Genomic DNA, 19,445 nt, shown 5'->3' with positions numbered 1-19,445 from the left:
GCTGAAAAACCACAGCTCCATCTGCCTGTCTTTGTATTTAAAAAAAATAAATACAATATGAGAAGTCTGGACAGGGTGAATTTGTAAAGCACATCAAATAGAACTCTAACCAGAAATCTTCACTTGGATAAGGACAAAAAATGGATGTTGATGGAATAAGTTAAATGTGCAGAACTGCTTATTAAGCTCTCATTTGGGGAGATATGGATTTTTGTCTTTAAAGCTGCAGTGGCAGGTTTGTGTATTGATTTTTAGGAGACCACATAGACTCACTTGAGGTCATGTTTCATGGATAAGAAAAGAAGTCTGCATAGAATCAGTCAGGGTTGGAAGGAAGGGACTACAAGGATCATCTAGTTCCAATTCCCCTGCCATGGGCAGGGACACCATACCCTAGATCAGTTGCAGATGACATTCATTAAGAGAAAATGCAAATGCATCTTTAGATGCTGTTTACCAACTTCAAAAAGTGCTGTAAGACCAGCTCCTAATATTTTCAGATTATGGATTTATCTTTATTTGATACACTTCAAGAAGTGCAGCATGTAAAACTTGGAAGATATTCTTAAATTATCATCACTTTAATAAAGATGTGTCCCAGATTAGGGTGCATCCCTCTCCTGGTAGAATCATAGAACCATAAAATCAACCAGGTTGGAGGAGACCTCCAACATCATCCAGTCCAACCTAGCACCCAGCCCTAGCCAGTCAACTAGACCATGGCACTAAGTGCCTCATCCAGGCTTTTCTTCAACACCTCCAAGGACAGTGACTCCACCACCTCCCTGGGCAGCCCATTCCAATGCCAATCACTCTCTCTGCCAAGAACTTCCTCCTAACATCCAGCCTAGACTTCCCCCAGCACAACTTGAGACTGTGTCCCCTTGTTCTGTTGCTGGTTGTCTGGGAGAAGAGACCAACCCCCACCTGGCTACCCACCACAACACAGATTTTTTTGGAAAGTCAGGGAAAGATGAAATTATATCTCTTATAATTTAAGTATAACAGTATAAAGAGAAATAAACTACTAGAGAAAAAAAATATATAGCAGCCTTAAGGAAGATGGGGGAAAGGGTCAAGCGGTGGCGAAGCAGCAGAAGCAGCAGCAGCCAAAACAGCAGCAGGGGAAGATAGCAGGCAGGCATAGCTCAAGCAGCAGAAGCCATCAAGGGGAAAGAGCAAGCTGTACTTCTAGACATAAAGCTCTTGATGCTCCAGTGAAATTATATTAACTTATCTATTGTTGCCATTATATGGCCTATCTCTGGAATGTTCACCTCTTCCCTCTGTCTGAGCTAGAAAATCAGCTCAAATGGCCACAAGATGTCAACCTGAAGCACCCTAGTTTAGTGCAAGGTGTCCCTACCCATGGCAGAGGGGTTGGAACTAGATGGATCTTCAAGGTCCCTTCCAACCTAAAACATTCTATGAATCTATGAATATTTCCAGTGGATTGTTTGACTTTTGAGTTTAAAAATATGTATGTATGTATATTAAAATTAAATAATAAATTCAAATCTAGATAGCAGGATGAAAACCATACAGTTAAAAATGAAATGTAGTCACATTTTGTCTTCACAATTGTTGATTAATACAGACTAGAAAGCATTTCCTTCTGCACACAAAATAGACATGATTTTCATGTGATACTAAGGAGATGAGAGTTGGATGTTACTATCTCTTGTAATAAATAGGTAAATAATTCTACTAGTCTGGAATTAGTGGTAGAAATAAAGTTAAGCTGAAGCAGTATTTCTCTAAAGTTAGAAAGTATAGTCCACCCCAAGGCTCCCATAGGGGTGACCTCATTGCTGTCTACAACTAGCTGAAGGGAGGTTGTAGGGAGGTGGGGGTTGGTCTCTTCTCCCAGGCAACCAGCAACAGAACAAGGGGACACAGTCACAAGTTGTGCTGGGGGAAGCATAGGCTGGATGTTAGGAGGAAGCTGTTGCCAGAGAGAGTGATTGGCATTGGAATGGGCTGCCCAGGGAGGTGATGGAGGCACCATCCCTGGAGGTGTTGAAGAAAAGCCTGGATGAGGCACTTAGTGCCATGGTCTAGTTGATTGGCTAGGGCTGGGTGCTAGGTTGGCCTTGGTTATCTTGAAGGTCTCTTCCAACCAGGTTGATTCTGTGATTCTATTTTCCTACCAAAGGGCCCATTCTTTCATTTTGTATGAAAAGAAAGAGATTCTCATGCAATGTGGAAACAACAGATACTGCAGAATGAAGACCAGAGTAGTAATTTTAAGAGCTGGGCTGTACTATGAGCTGTCTGCTGGCTATCCTGGCTTTTCTCATACAGATTCATGTTGATTTGTGGAATAGTTGAACTGGAGTTGAATGCGTGATGCAAGTCATTCCCTTTTAAAAATGTGTGTAGCAGAAAGGCTTTACAAAAGCTTCACTGTCTTGGTAGCCTTTTAATCAGTGAGCTTGCTCTGTCAAAGAGCAGCATGTGCAGTTCACTAAGTTCCAAGTTAATATTTTTTCTTAGTTTAAAAGGCAGTTAGTGTTAAGCTCTGAGCTTAAAATTGTGTGTGTGTGTCTGTGTGAATGCTTTCCTCATCTGGACAATGAAATATTTTTCAGCTGATGAATGCCAGCAATGAATTATCTTTGCTCTCCCCTTAAGCAATTGAACAATACAGAGTTAGGTCATCTCCATCTCCTAAGTTTCTCTGTAATTTTTCTTTTCCTTTCCCTTCACCACTTCTTTAATTAAAATAGTAGATTATGGGAGACGATTGACAAGTTTGACCAATAGGTCTAGGAATGAGATCATAAATTCTGAGTGCATTTAGAACCATTTTCTAATCCCTTAACTTATGAACCACTTCTCTTAGGCATTCTCTAGATATTAGAGTAAGTGTAATTTTACATGACCCACATGTTACTGCAGGGCTGTTGAGCAGTAGATTATTTTTCCTTGCATGAAGAGTAGTAGCACAATCATTGCTATAAAAATTAACTGGGTTTTTTGGGGGGGATTTCAACCAAATTCCATGAAATATTACCAGTAGTCTTTCAAGAGTGCTGACGTTTTTTGTTTATTCCTGCATTTGGGCAACTATGGCCACACTATGTTGTTGAGAACAGCAACTGAAAGGGAGCTGCCCAGTAACACCTGCAAGCAGCGTGCTGTCCATTGGATGGAGATAGCAAGGAAACTCTCCATGAGTGCTCTTGGCAGACTGTTGTACAATCCACCTGTAGCAGATTGCTTCATAGCAAGATTTGATGGGAGATAAGCTGCACTTTCTCCCTGTCTCAGGCACTTGAATAGCACAAGAAAGGATTATACCTGCCTGGAGAACATGAGGTTGCAGTGATATTGGGAGACTGAACTCCTACATTAATCACATTGAAATGGCCATAAAGAGAGTCTTTAAAAGTTCAGCTGTGCAAATACAGAGTACCCATACTGCTATTTGTTAAGTGGTTCTAGTATGATAAGGACTCTTAGTGACAGCAGCAACACAGGGAGAAAAGGGGAGGTCTTCTAAGCGGGAATTGCACTTGGCCTGAAGGAGCCATATTTCTGGAGTCTGTGCAACCAACTCTCTAAATATGAGTTTGTCTGGAGTGCATAAACCCTTTAGACTTCCACTGAATGCTTTTTCTCACTTAGCACTTGGCATTTGAGGGGATTCATAAGAGTGTGTTGAAAACAGAGTGCGTGGTCAGGCTAGATCATTTCAAATTGCTTCAGTAGTTTGACAGTAACAGTCTGACAAACCTCAGAAGAATTTCCCTCTTAACCAGTTGCCTTCATGTATCTGTGTGAGCTTTTCTTATTGCTTTCTTCACATTTCTTACTTTGATTTGCATGAACTTCCCCATCAGCATGTACTGTGTAGAGGATACATTTTGGAAGTATTATTATCACATTTCTTTAGAGAAATGAGGAAGGTTATGCACATGCTAACATTTTTTTCAGGTAAAGTATATAAAGGAAGGAAACATCATTAAATGTAGCTCACAAATCCTCAGACAGCTTTGTAGGCCAGCTGAGTCTTGTAGAAGAGTCTTTCCACTTAATTTCAGGTGGTGAGTGGGCCAGGAGAGATTTCCAGTCCTTAAACAAACAATTTTAAGTTACTTTTGAGGAGGTGAAAAGAAAGTTGAAAGGAGGTAATTCAACCCTGGTTTGAAATGGAAATCACAATAACATGTCTGACAAATCACTTTTGCCTTCTGTCCTCATTTATGTATTTTAGAGTAAAATTAGACTGGATTAGGTTTGGAGGCCTCTTGTGTTTCCTTATGCCTAAAATTGATTATATTCTAGTGACTGAAAAATACAGCAATACTGACAGCCTTTCTTCTCAGAGCGAGGTGGTATCAACCAGCTGGAGCAGAGAGAGTTATGCATCTCACCAAAACTAAATCTATTTCAGAGCAGCAGCCTCCAGGCAGTTTTTCTGTTACAAACAAGAAAAGCTGAGGCCTCCAGCCATGTTATTTTTAGCTGATTAATTCTAGATATGAAGGTATATGCCTCCAGGGCATGGAGCACTCCAGTAAGGAGAAGCATACTTTCAACTGCCTTGACTCCTTTGATATAGACTCTGGTGGGTCATTTTCCTGTGCTGAAGCAGTTTTTCTGAGTTTGTGTTGACAGACTTTTCTCGTATTAACAACAGAGCCCACACAGTGCTCTACGTGTTTAAACACTTGGAGAATTCAGAATCACTTCAGTCTAAACATTAAGACTGCTCCTACCACAAGACTATTTGAGGATTTTACTACTTACTTATTGAGTGGGATGCTGAAAGAAGTTCTTTGCCCAATTACAGAAGCAGAGACTTCCTTTCAATGCTAGTAGACTTGAACCAAGGTGTTCTTGTGTGCTGTCAAAATCACAGAACCATAGAATCACATGGGCCAGAAGGGACCTCCAAAGATCCTCTAGTCCAAACACGCTGCAGTAAGCAGGAACATCCTTAACTAGATCAGGTTGCCCAGAGCCCCATAGAGCTTGACCTTGAATATCTCCAGGGATTAGACCTTAACTACCTCTCTGGGCAACCTGTTCCAGTGCTCCACCACTCTCATTGTAAAGAACTTGTTCCTAACCTCCAATCTAAATCCACTCTTCTCTAATTTCAAACCATTGCCCCTCATCCTGTCTCTGCAGGCCTTAGTAAACAGTCTCTCTCCAGCTTTCTTGCAGTCCCCATTTAGGTACTGGAAGGTGGTGATTAGATTTCCCTGGAGCCTTCTCTTCTCCAGGCTGAACAACCCCAGCTCCCTCAGCCTGTCCTTGCAGCAGAGGTGCTCCAGCCCCCTGATCATTCTCGTGGCCATCCTCTGGACCCACTCCATCAGGTCTATGTCCTTCCTGTACTGAAGGCTCCAGAGCAGAACATCCTTTCTGGTTATTCTTAGAGTTATCTAAAACTCCTGAAGGTAAAGGCTGAGTTGGATATATTCTTGACATTCCTTTGGAGGCATCTTACCACTTGGTTCAAACACCTGAAGAGAAGGTGAGAATAGGATAAGCCAGATGCTTTTCATTGTTGCCCAGTGACAGGACCAGAGGCAATGGGCACAAACTGAAACAGGAGGTTCCACCTGAACAGCAGGAAACACTCTATTTTCCTATGAATATGACTGAGCACTGACAAGTGAATCATAGAATCAACCAGGTTGGAAGAGACCTCCAAGACCATCCAGTCCAACCTAGCACCCAGCCCCAATCCAGTCAACTATACCATGGCACCAAGTGCTTCATCCAGTCTATCCTTAAACACATCCAGGGACGGTGACTCCACCACCTCCCTGGGCAGCCTATTCCAATGGCAAAGTGTTGCCCAGGGAGGCTGTAGAGTCTCCATATTTGAAAGTACTTAAATGCTATCTGGACATGATCCTGGGCATGCTGCTGTAAGTGACTGTGCTTGAATAGGGAGAGCTGAACAAGATGGTCTCCAGAGATACCTCCTAAGGGCAGCTATTGAGTGATTCTGTGTAAGGGGGGAAAGATTATAATATGCATTCTTAATTTGAAAGTTAGATGATGATCAGAAGAAAATGGTTTCTGCAACCTAACACTTTTTCTGTCGGTGCTGTTAAAAAGACACTGCAGTGTGAGTCAGGAAGGACATTAGCCATGGCCTGCTCAATGTAAACAAATATGTGAGATTAAGGTTCTAGTCTTGTAAGGGTTTGGTCTTTTTTTTTTCATTTTACCAGATTGAGAAGGACTCTGATTGAAATTAGTGCATCAGGTGACACTGAATGTCTAGGCTTCCCTTGCATGTATCACTCCTTCAACAGCAGCATAACCATCTTCAGCCTTTTAAAGGGCAGCTATATATTTTGTTCATTGGATAGGGCTGGGTGCTAGGTTGGACTGATGACCTTGGAGGTCTCTTGCAACCTGGTTGATTCTATGATTCATCTCCATAACACCAACCTGTGAGGGTGAAGCATACTTGTGCAGTCATTTGGATTCTGCTTCTAATATGTGCTTTGGCTATTAAAGAAATGGAAGGAAATTAATTACCTATAGTTTCTAACACAAGTATTTTAAATTGTTTTCATGTTAAGATGAAAAGTCATCTTCTGGGACCAATATTCCTAACATAACACAGTATTTTAATACACAGCAGTGAAAAAACTATCAGTCTACTCATCTTCTGCATGTTAGCCACAGTTTTTCTTCATAACTGCTTTGGGAATTTCCTAATTGATGGGAAGTCTGTCACGGCTTTGTTCTTTTATTGGTTGAGGGTGGGATATTGGGTGTTTTGTGGGGGTTTGAGGGTATTTTGTTTGGCTTTTGTTGGTTGGAGGGTTGTGGTATTTGGGTTTTTTTGTTTGTTTTCTTCAGGGTTTTTTTATATTAGGCTTTAGAGGAGTTGTTAGAAGTATTTACACACAAAGCCAGAGTACTATGTCTACAAAATGTGCAGTGTGAAAAAGGGAGGCAAGCCTGATTGTTCTGTCAACTGGGACTGTTCACCAGGGGTAGGGTATGGAGTTGCTCATGCGTTGAACATTTTCATTTCATCTTATTACTCTGTGATTCCTTTTATGGACAAGAAAATAGAGTTCTGAAATAAGGAATAGAATGTTGTAGGTATGACAGAAAATTGTTTTAGCCCCTGTTCTTTAGCCATTATAAACAGAAAGATAATAATTTCCAAAGTATAAAGCCACAAGGTCATATCTGTGCTGTCCTTCCAGATTTGCTTTCAATTTCTTGCATTTCCACAGCTAGTTTCTGCTGTGCTAATGCCTCTGACTGGTACTTTCAGTGCCAGATGTGTAATGTTGGCCACAGGAAAGTGGCCTATAGGTCAAATCTGTGACTGTTGGTATCAACAGGGATTCGATGTGACTACACCACAGCCTGACATTCTCACTTTACTTTCAGTGCAAGATGTGTGATGTTGGCCATAGGAAAGTGACCTGTAGGTCAGATATGTGACTGTTGGTATGAACAGGGATTCAATGTGACTACACCACAGCCTGACATTCTCACTTCTTTACAAAGGAATTATTTTGTTCCCTTTTTTTGTGCTCTCCTTTTTGTCACAGAAGTAGCTCTCTGCCTTCATAACACTGATATATAAACCTGAAAGGAAAGTGCAACCCTTTGACTAGAGATTTAAGCCCCTGAAAGTGTCAGCTGACAGCAGCTGCTTTACAGCGAAGGGAACAGAACCAAACTTGTTTGTGGTGTGGGGATGAGAAGAAACAAGTGCATATTCATTGGTCCCTTCTGCTGCATCTTGTCGACTGGCAGTTTTCTTCAAGTGCCTTTCAGGTCAATCCTTTAGGACACTTTCACCTGATCTCCAACAGATTCAAATCCTGACTACTCATGTATCAAATGCCTGTGCTACTCCATCAGCCTTAGAGCTACTGTAGTAGAAAGAAGCCTTGACAAAAGGCACTCCTGTGGCTATTTAATTCCCTGTGAGCTTAATGCTACCTAACACTTTTTCTCTACCTTGGAATCTTGGAAAATACTTAGGAAGATTCCTCACTGGAGTTTTGATAGAACATTCATGGTTTTGTTTTACATTTTGGAATCATCCTGATTTTGGTGAAATTGAGAAGTCATTCATAGAATCATAGTACCCTTTCAGGTGGAAAGTCCTCTAAGATTGAGTCCAACTCTCAACCTAACATCACCATGACCAATAAACTATGTCCCAGGGTGTCAAGTCCACATGTTTTTTTTGACATCTCCAGGGATAGTGGCTCCACTTCCACAGACAGTGTGTCCTGGTGTCTAATAAACTCCTTCAGTAAATTTTTTTTTCCTAATATCCAGCTTAAAGCTCTCCTGGTGCAACTTGAGGCCATTTCATCTTGTTCAGTCACTTGATACTAGTGAGAAGACATCAATGTAAACATAAGGAAAAACCTTTTTGCTAGGAGGATGCTGTAGCATGGAAACAGGCAGCTTGGAGAGGTTGTGGAGTCTCCTTCTCCAGGCACATTCAAAACCCACTGGACACATTCCTGTGCAATCTCATCTAGTGATCCTGCTCTGGGAGGGTGTTAAATGAGATGATCTTTTGAGGTCCCTTCCAACCCCTAGCATTCTTTGATTCTGTGCAATTCTGTGATCCTCACCTCACTCCAACCTTCTTCTAGGTAGTTGTAGAAAGCAATAAAGTCTCTCCTTGGCCTCTTCTCTCCAGTTGATGATCCTATTTAGAAATAGAGCAGAACTGCTTCTGTGGTGAATCAGAGTTAATCTATCTGTGATTAAAGTATGACTGTGAAAGTAAGGAGAAAATTCCTTTCTTATTAGAAGGCTTTCACGGAGGACTGGGAGATGCTTGTTGTGTTTGGAACAAACCTTTGTCTTAACTTCTCTGTAATGTTTGAGTAAAGCATTGGTTCATTGTGTCTGCTAAGTTTGAAGATTGTATGAAATTGTCCACGGAGCTTCTGATATGAACTTTCTGATAGAAACTTCTGTTTCCAATTTGCTTGCTATGTTTGTTAACATATTTACCATATTTATACAGCAAAGGGCCTATGGAGGAATCTCAGTGCAGTCTTTTCCAGATCTTTTTTTGGATGTTATTTTCACATGCTTTCATAAAATCAGAGAATCAACCAGGTTGGAAGAGACCTCCAAGATCATCCAGTCCAACCTAGCACCCAGCCATAGCCAATCAACTAGACCATGGCACTAAGTGCCTCATCCAGGCTTTTCTTCAACACCTCCAGGGACGGTGACTCCACCACCTCCCTGGGCAGCCCATTCCAATGCCAGTCACTCTCTCTGCCAACAACTTCCTCCTAACATTCAGCATAGACCTCCCCTGGCACAACTTGAGACTGTGTCCCCTTGTTCTATTGGTGATTGCCTGGCAGAAGAGACCACCCCCATCTGGCTGCAACCTCCCTTCAGGTAGTTGTAGACAGCAATGAAGTCTCCCCTGAGCCTCCTCTTCTCTAGGCTAAACACCCCCAGCTCCCTCAGCCTCTCCTCGTAGGGTTTGTGTTCCAGGCCCTTCACCAGCCTTGTTGCCCTTCTCTGGACACACTCCAGCACCTCAACATCTCTTTGGAATTGAGGAGCCCAGAACTGGACACAGTACTCAAGGTGTGGCCTGACCAGTGTTGAGTGCAGGGGAAGAGTAACCTCCCTCATCCTATTGGCCACCTTAGAAGTGCAATGCAGCTGCGTACAGAAGATACCCAAGGGTCACCAAAGATAGGTATTTCTTCTCAAACTGGGACATACACAATCACAAAAACATTCTGATTGGAAAAGACCCTCAGGATCACTAAGTCCAACCAATATCCCTACTCTACAAGGTGCCCCCTAAACCATATCCCCGAGCACCACGTCCAAATGACTTTTAAACACATCCTACTCCTACAGGTTTTACATAATCAGCCTTCACCCCCAGTAATTTTAAGACAAAGTCCAACTGTTAACTTTGTCACCTTACCTAAAACAAATACCTGTGTTTCTTTCCATAAATTTTGGGAAATAAGTGTTCCTGCTTTATTAATCTTTTGTTTGTTTGTTTTGGGGGTTTTGTTTCTAAATTTAAGAACGGGGAAAAAATGTTTGCAAATAAGTATTTGTTTATTGACTTATAAAAATTATTTATGACTCCTTGACCAGTTGAAGACTATGTATACTATCCATTAAATATGCCTACAATTTGGAATGTTGATGTAGTGCTGAAAATTTAAAAATCTTTAAACTCTATTTTTCAGCCAGTGGTATAAGAGTAAGAAAAACAGACAAGTAAGGTGTCTGGATTTGAGCTTCCAGGGCTTGCAGCCACCAGACAGAATGTAGGTTTACCTCTCCCAAGGGGAAAGACTGGGCAGGGGAAGGTAAAGTGGGTAAGCAAAAGAGATTTGTATGGGCTTTGTCTGTCCTTTCAAAGGCTTCCACTTCTGGAAGGGGTCCTTCTCATTTTTCTCCATTATCTGCCTTCCATGTGACACTAGGAGCACAAACATCAAAATCACTTCGGATCAGCTGTTCTTGTGGTATTTCTGAGTTGTAGAAAAGGGGAAAGCATTGGCAATCTTGCTGGGACAACGATACTTGGGACAATAAGAGGCTAACTTTTCTTAGCCAGAGTTAACAGTTCTGTTTGCTGTTTTAGTTTGACATCTGTGCATTTCCACTGCCTTCAACAGAATGATATATTTTCTATACAGGAGTTAACAAAAGAACACAAAGCCTATGAGGAGAGGCTGAGGAAGCTGGGCTTGTTTAGCCTGGAGAAGAGGAGGCTCAGGGGGGACCTCATTGCTGTGTACAGCTACCTGAAGGGAGGTTGCAGCCAAGTGGGGATTGGTCTCTTCTCTCAGGCAACCAGCAACAGAACAAGGGGACACAGTCTCAAGTTGTGCTGAAGGAAGCATAGGCTGGATGTTAGGAGGAAGTTCTTTACAGAGAGAGTGATTTGCCATTGGAATGGGCTGCCCAGGGAGGTGGTGGAGTCACCATCCCTGGAGGTGTTGAAGAAAAGCCTGGCTGAGGCACTCAGTGCCGTGGTCTAGTTGACTGGATAGGACTGGGTGATAGGTTGGACTGGATGATCTTGGAGGTCTCTTCCAACCTGCTTGATTCTATGGTTCTATGATTCTAATTAGACTTAATCCACCCAAACTGATGCAACAAGGTGTTTTTATGCCTAATATTGGAGTGCATACTCACAGAGCCTTTTAAGATTTTATGATTATCTTACCCCATATGAGACAGCAGAGGAAATGCTGTTGATACACATCATCATGTCTTTCGTCACCTCATCTCTTGTTTTTTTTTGCCTTTAGGGTGAACCTGGTTTGCCTGGCATAGCAGGAGAGAAAGGAGCAGCAGGGCTTAAGGTGGGTAGCGAAAATGGATTAAACCAGGAGCACACAGCGCATGAGTGCATGTATAGATGACAGTTGTGCTTTCCAGCTTGCTTTTATATTCTCACTGGCTTTTAATGATCTGCTCCCTCCAGTAATCAGTGCTGTAAGAGGCTTTGCACATTTCACCATAAAGAAGCATATTCTTCTGCCATGCATGTGTAACTCCAGTCAGCGGCACTGACGCATACCCATCCACTGCCAAGTGTTTGGGTATTTGGAGACCTTTTCAGACAGGCTTTGTTTATGCTCCTTACAATGTGTTTCAGGCTTCTTTTCAAGAACTACTGTAGTCAATTCTTTGATGAATGTCAGGGTTAAGTCTTGAAGACTGATCTTGCTATTATGGAAGTTAGCAACAAGCCTCATTACGAGCATGTGTCAGCCTGTATCGCTTACATCAGAATGTCTCTTTGCGCTTATTGCTGCATAATTTGTTCTGCTGTTTTAATATTGAGCAAGTGAAATACAAGAGAAAGCTTCTGACAACTTCACTTAAAAAGAAGCTTAATGTGTCTGAGATGATAGGATCTGTGGGCCTCTTGAAAAGGGCAATGCTAAATTCTAATCCCATCAGCTGTGGGTGTGCGTCTTTGGTGCACATGTGCTCCTCAGCTGATTCTGTGCATCACTCTGCTGCTGACAGACGTGCAAGGCAGGCTTTTTACACATGTTGACTGGATGCTTGTCCATCAAGAACAAAAACAAACCACCTGGGAGCATGACCTTTTCTTCTTTTGTATACAGAAGAAGCCAAATTATGGCAGTTGATGCTTAATTCATGTTCACAGCTGTAGTCTTTAAGTTGCCTAGCGACCAGCAGCATCAGAAGGAGTAAAGATGAGCCAGACTGCAGTTCTGAGTCAGAAATGCAAAGATGAGTTTTTAAGGTCAGACTGGTGTCCAAAAGTGCATTTGTCATTGAGCCAGTTTCACAAGCAAGTTATAATTTTGAAAAGTAATGGCTCTAAGCCATCTCTTGGTTACAGAAAGGGTGAGGAGCACCACAGAGGCTGTTCTCTGAATTGATTATAAATTAGTGCAAGACCCTTAAGGCATTTCATCCCTCCTGATGGAAACCAGAATCAGAAGACTTTCTCTCCACATTCAGCCTTTGGACTTTTTCTTTATTCACTCCTAAAATAAGGAGAATCCATTGTAAGAGCCACTTAGGTCCTAGCAAACCACTTCAGTTAACTAAATTCCTGTTTGTCACGGCTTAATCTAGAATGAAATGGGGTTACAAAGTAGTTACATGCAAATTATTAAGATGTAGAAATTATTCTGATGTTATATTGCTTGTTGAGTCCTTTTAAGTGCACATCTTTTACTCTTTATTGAAGATTTTCTTGTTGGATTTTATCACCTAAAACAATGTCATCGGTAGTCATATAACAGTTAGTAACTGACAACTTAGTAACACTGGCACTTTGATTTTTGCTTGTGTTAGTCATTTACAATTTCTTTTATCCAATTATTTTCATCAGGGTGATCCTGGAGAAAGAGGACAAAAGGTGAGACATGTTTCACTTCCTTTGTGGTGGTACTGCTTTGTAGAACCAATATAGCTACTCCCTAGAATTTGAGCAGCACAGTGCAGCTTTTACAAGTGTAAAATAATACTTACTGCTAGAAGTCACTGATCTGTGATTACTGCAGTGGGATTAGGCACAGAGAACAGTGGCCACATCTTAAAGGCTGAACAGTTGAGCAACTGCAACTAATACAAAGTATGATTAGTCTTAGGGAAAAAATGAGTCTGTGTGAATAAAAGAGAGATACATACACTTCTCATTACTTGGTCTTGATGTTATGTCACCCTTGTGGACTGTAGATAAACAGTTCCCTGCATACTGAAAGTGCAATCTTCCGTTCCTGGATCAGGTTAAGTAAGAGCAGGGGAATTTGCCCCAGTGATCTTTGGCTATAGACCTTCTGGGGAGGTAGTAGCAGCTCAAATGGTATGATAACAGTGCTCTGACCTGCAGTGAGTTAGTGAGGTGATGCCAAGATGAGACAAGGGAGCAGAACGAGTCCACATTATAAAATGTAGGCTTGCATGTGCCCTTCTAGGGAGATTGCCCAGTAGGAGCAGTTGTGTGAGAGTGCACTCATAGTCAAGCATATGCCTTGGTACCAGAGGATTGAGAAATGGTGTAAGCCTCGTTTTTTGAGTAGCAATCAGTACACAGCCTCACTCTCTGCAAGTGTGCTGACATGTTTTACAAAATGGATTGCCTGTGTTCACAAGAATGTTAGGAGTTGGAAGGGACCTTGAAAAAGATTAGTCCAATCCCCCTGCCAGAGCGGGGATCACCTAGGGTTGGTCACACAGGAATGAATCCAGGCAGGTTTTGAATGTCTCCATAGAAGGAGACTCCACAAGCTCTCTGGGCAGTGTGAGATTTGATACTGAGGAATATTTACCCCTGTCTTTGCAGCTGCAATTGAATTTCACAGCCAGATCTGGGTAAATCCATGTAAAAGCAGCTGGAGGCATGCTTTGCAAAGGCAATTAATTTCACATTTTGAAAAGCACATCATAAAAATAATCCAGGGGAATCTTGAAAGTGTATGCCCCACGTGTAGAAACACATAGCTGGGAATCTCTTCCTGAAATTATTACTTTGGTTAAAACTGTATTTGTTGAAGAACCTCACTAATACTTTCTTTGTTTTCAGAAACAGAGGGAATAACTGAGTTTCTGTTACTCAAAATTGGTTGGTTGGTTTGTTTCCATAATCCTTTGCTTTCTCAAAAAAAAAAAAAAAAAAAAAAAAAAAAAAAAAAAAACAGGAATGGGCTCCATGTGTTTTGTCAGGGAGGTTATTTTTTCCCTGCACTCAACAATGATCAGGCCACACCTTGAGTACTGTGTTCAGTTCTGGGCTACTCAATTCAAGAGACATGTTGAGGTGTTGGAACGTGTCCAGAGAAGGGTGATGAAGCTGGTGAAAGGCCTGGAACACAAATCCTATGAGGAGAGGCTGAGGGAGCTGGGGTTGTTTAGCCTGGAGAAGAGGGGGCTCAGGGGGGACCTCATTGCTGTCTACAACTACCTGAAGGGAGGTTGTAGCCAGGTGGGGGTTAGTCTCTTTTCTCAGACAACCAGCAACAGAACAAGGGGACACAGTCTCAAGTTGTGCCAGGGGAGGCTGGATGTTAGGAGGAAGTTGTTGGCAGAGAGAGTGATTGGCATTGGAATGGGCTGCCTAGGGAGTTGGTGGAGTCACCATCCCTGGGGGTGCTCAAGCAAAGCCTGGCTGAGGCACTTAGTGCCATGGTCTGGTTGTTTGGTATGCGCTGGGTGATAGGGTGGATTGGATGATCTTGGAGGTTTCTTCCAACCTGTTTGATTCTCTGAATCTATAAACTTTGGATGACATTCCTAATAGTATTTCATGTTTCCATGTTTCATAAAGCCTATGATTAAGGTGCTGCTAGATCATTAGCTGGTTACCATTGTCTCATTAACTGATACCTGAACTGGTCCCTGTTTTAAGTCTTCTAAGTGGAATTCTGCATTCAGGTTTTCAGAATAGTACGACAGATAACTAAGTAAATCTTGTTAAAACACTGCTATTAGTTATCTGACCTAAACCTACTGGACCTTTAAAATCATCTTAAACTCAATATTTATCAATATTTTTGGCACTTAAATATTTCTGAGACTTGACATGAACTTGAAGGCCCACAGAAATTTTTGGCCTCATATTACAGTAACATTTTTTTGGTGTAGTTTGGGCTTAATGATATACCTACATGTCTATAAAGGGAAATTGGGTCTTTTTATAGATAAAACTTATAGATAACTTTGGGAAGAAATAAGTCATGTCTTTGAAGTAGAAAATGTCTACTCACCTATGAAAAACTCTGATCTGGAGCTCATTTTTAAAACAATAAACAGTGTATAGATTTTACAGAGAAGTAAAAATCATTTTGGTGGCTCCTTGGAGGCATGACATTCAGTGAAGGTTTTCTAGTTTATGAATCATTCATGAAGGACTTCAGACTTAGAGAGTGTATACCACAAATTACTTGACAATCCTAATTAGAAAGCATTGGAATTGTGTAACTGTCACCTAAATTTGATTAAATGTATTTAGGCAAATGACTCTATGTTGGGGGGAAAAACCAGCTTATGTACTGGTAACTTGACATGTTGAATCATCATGAAATCATTCCTTCACTGCTAAACCACAGTGAACTGGAGGAGTCTGCAGACTGTGCCAACAGGTAGTTATCTGATAGTCTGTGAAGTTGTTGTTTTTTTGAGGACCTGTGGAAAGGATTACAGCTATAGTGAAGATTGTGTAGAACCTATATAAACTGTGCTTCCTGACCACATCCTAAAGAGATTGACTACCTGAGTAACAAAATTAGATTGCTAATCCTGTTGGAATGCCATCTCTTCTCTGTGCTGTATGCTTACATCAAATCATTAAAATAAAATCTGTGTTTTAATTACAGGGTGATGCTGGAGAAAATGGACCCAAGGGTGACACAGGAGAAAAGGTACACTGCTTATTAGTAGAGAAGAAAATGCATGGTTTGAACATGCTTGCGGTTTGCCCAGCTAACCAAAGAAATAATTTGATCAGAAGAAAAATGTATTTCAGTGCACTCTTTTTTTAAAGAAACAGAGTGATTCAGCCAAATTCACAGATAAACAGCAGAAAAAGTGTCCCTGCTCTGCCTCATTACATGTGAAATTCCTGGCTTTATCCAGCAGCAGCTTTAGTGCAGGATACATCAGCATGTCTCTGATTAGCATTCTTCTTTGCTGAAATTCACATCAGACAGAAATTTTGGTCACAACCTGCCAAATTGTTGGAAACAGATCTGCTGCATTATAGCCGTTTCTGGTATGTCCTTGTAATGCTTCCCCTTCTGTGATCCTCTCAAAGACAGGATCTAAACCAACTTGAAACCCATGACATTCACAGAATGCTTCCTGTGGCTTTGCTGAACCATCAGGAATGGATGTCTCCTATTTGTATTTTAATGCAAGCAACATTAAGCACTTACACTCTGCTGATACATCCTCAAAGTAGATTACAGTAGTGGTTCCCACACTACCTATGTAAATCACTAGCAGGCTTTTGGTGAAGCTTGAAGTTGCTGCTGTGTAGCAACTCATAATTTTCAATAAACCAATGTATTTCCCATAAAAATGATGAGGCAGTTTCCCAAACATGAGCACTGCAGCCATCTCCAGCAGCATATGGTTTGACCAGTGAACTTTTAATTAATTTATTTGATTTCTGTTTGGCATGGCATTAAAGGAAAAAAAATATGGCAAAGTGAGTTTAGAAGAATTTTAAGGACCCTGTGACAACTGTAGAAAGCTGGGATCTAAAAGACAGGGACCAAACTAATATGGGACAAAAAGTACAGTATGGTGATAGGTGACTTCCTTTTGTGTTGCCAACTGGACAATTGAGAGATGAAGATAAAAGATATGGTTTAGCTCTTTTTGCCAGGTGACATCTCTTAATACCTTGTTAGTTCATTGCTGCAAAGTACCAAGGTAGAGATTACTAAAGAGTAGGCATGGTAAAAAATTTACTTTACATAGCTTTGACATATCTTTTATACAAGGCTTACACTCAAATTTAAACCTGCATTTACGAATCTATTTACCCAAGTCTCAGTGTTGCACAGGAAAATGAGTCAGTCATAACGATCTCTTCTCACCATCACTTTGGAAGTTGTGTGCTTCTAAAAGCATTAATTTTAGTAACTACACTTAGGCAGTAGCACAACAACTTCTAGTTGATTCGACAGGGCTGGGTGATAGGTTGGACTTGATGATCTTGGAGGTCTCTTCCAACCTGGTTGTTTCTATGATTCTTCTTTTACCTCTATATGTGTAATTGCTCAATTGCTCACATTGGTTTAGAGCCAGGATAAGTTTATGATGGATTTATCAAGCTGGTGAGGAATGCATGCAGAGCTCTCAGATCCTATCATATGGAAGCAGTAAAGCTACACTTTCAGGAACACAAAGGTTTTATGAGGCATATATAAGAAATCAGTGATTAAAAATAGATATTAGATTTAGGAATAGTCAGGTTATTTGACTCCCAGAGTTCATTTAAATAATACTTTACCTGCAGTCATGTTTATTAACCTAGATGAAAGTCTTAAGAATCTTGTTTAATTGCTCACACAACGTATGCTACTAATGTCACCTTCATCCACTTTTCTGTGATTCAAGAATATTATCTCTTGCTAGTACAAGATTGTTGTTCAGATAAGCAGTTCTGAAACAAGTAAATGAGAAGTTTATAATCTCCTTGGGAATCCTACTGCAGCTACACTTGTTGCTTTCCTCTTTTAACATCTGTGAAAGCCAGCTCACCTACTAAAATGCCCATGATGCATGGGTATCTGCAGCCTGCACATCTTGCTTGATATTGTGTTTAAGGGAAGAAAAAGTTCTCTCCTTTCTTTGGTGGGAACTCCTTTTTCCTCATGTATAAAATTTAAAGTGTTTCTGTCTGAGCTTTCAGCAGTTTGGCAGCCTAGTTAGGGCTGTGGAAACTGTAGGTCGTCAGGAGACTTCTTATATTGCAGAAGCTGACAGTGGTCTCCCTGTACCAGCAGCATATGACATTCCAGCAAAAACACATCCTAGTCATCCTGGCATGTCTGTGCTCACAAGGAGATGGTAGACTCATGACTACTAGAGCCACAAAGTGTTGTCAGCTGCACCAGTGTGGAGCTAGCTGGGGTCTGCCAGTTTCTGGGATCAGGCAGCGTCAATAGTGCTGGCTCGTCCAGCCCTTTCTCTGCCTTGCCAGCAGCTTCTGACTGCAGCTTATGAAATCGTTTCCCTTATGAACCCTCCTAGTTGGTGATCTGCAGCAATAAGACAAGAAGCAACAGCTACAAATTGGAACATAGAAGGTTTCATCTCAACATGTGGAGAAGCTTCTTTACAGTGAGGGTGACAGAGGGAACAGGCTGCCTAGAGAGGCTGTGGTGTCTCCTCGGGACGCTTCAAAACCCATCTGAATGCATTCCTGTGCAAACCACCCAGGGGATCCTACTTTGGCAGGGGGGGTTGGACTCGATCTCTGAAGGTCCCTTCCAGCCTCTAAGGCTCTGTGATTCTGCAATTGCTGTGTCTGAAGAAATATCAATTAACCTGAAGAACTTCATCATACAGAGACCTCACATCTCTTCCAGGTTTCACAGACTTCTCAGAGGAGGGGTGGTGACATGGGAACATATGCTGCTTGTGCAGAGTGCATTGCTTTAACTGTTACAGGCTACCATCCACTGCATGAAGTTTTACAACACTGAGAAGAACTGTGACTTAGGCAACTTCCACTATTTTCCCTCTGTTTTCCCTGCCTGCTAGACAGTTGGCCACCTAGAAAAAAAGATCATGATCTCACAGGAGAGCTGCAACTTGAAGCTTCTGATAGACAGCTCTGCAAACAGCACTTTTTAGGGAGCTTAGGAGGGCGTTTTGGACAGATAATTTAGGAGAGAACATTAAACTTGGTGCAATTACAGTTGTATTACTGAACAAGGTCTGTATTCTTTCCTGTTCTTCAGCACAGGGGGGGGATTTTTTTTTTGCTGTGTGATCATTATGTATAATTCCAGCATGAATTTGTGCAGCAATCACTAACCATATAAGTGTTCAGGGAAATCACAGTAACTATTACAGCCACATTTAATCAACATGTTCACAAAGTAGCCTTGACTTTTTTCTTGTTTTTTTTTTTTTCCTTTTTTTCAGTATGATAATTTTGAAGGAGGAAGCTGAACTTACACTGGCTCTAAAGCCCACTATAATGCAGAGTTTCAAAGCAGCTCCCATAGCACTGTTTCTGTGTTTCCCACTGCTTTCTATTGAGCAGGAGATTCACATAAAAAATGTCAGTTATCTTAAAAGAAGCAGATGAAATGAAGTTCCAGCAAAATTCACAGCCAGCCTTCTTCATGCATTATGCTTATATTTCTCTTCTATTATAGTTTTCCCCTACTACACAACCTGTGCCTTGTGTTTGGGTAGGTCTGAAAAATCTGGAACATTATGGAACTTCGCTACCAGATGAGTACAGCAAG

The 19,445-nt window shown here is 41.4% G+C and overlaps 1 protein-coding gene across 1 annotated transcript in view; it reads left to right on the top strand.

Annotated features, from left to right (window-relative positions):
- COL25A1 (collagen type XXV alpha 1 chain) overlaps positions 1 to 19,445 on the top strand; it is a 347,683-nt gene that overhangs the window by 273,542 nt on the left and 54,696 nt on the right. The window contains exons 15-17 of the mRNA XM_064149390.1: positions 11,280 to 11,333; positions 12,848 to 12,874; positions 15,831 to 15,875. Of these exons, the coding sequence (XP_064005460.1) occupies positions 11,280 to 11,333; positions 12,848 to 12,874; positions 15,831 to 15,875 (126 nt within the window). The remainder of the gene's footprint in view (positions 1 to 11,279; positions 11,334 to 12,847; positions 12,875 to 15,830; positions 15,876 to 19,445) is intronic.

Source organism: Pogoniulus pusillus, chromosome 9 (genome assembly GCF_015220805.1).
Source record: "Pogoniulus pusillus isolate bPogPus1 chromosome 9, bPogPus1.pri, whole genome shotgun sequence".
NCBI classification, from domain to species: Eukaryota; Metazoa; Chordata; class Aves; order Piciformes; family Lybiidae; genus Pogoniulus; species Pogoniulus pusillus.
Note: the sequence above shows the minus strand (reverse complement) of the source record. Positions and strands in the feature narration are given on the sequence as shown.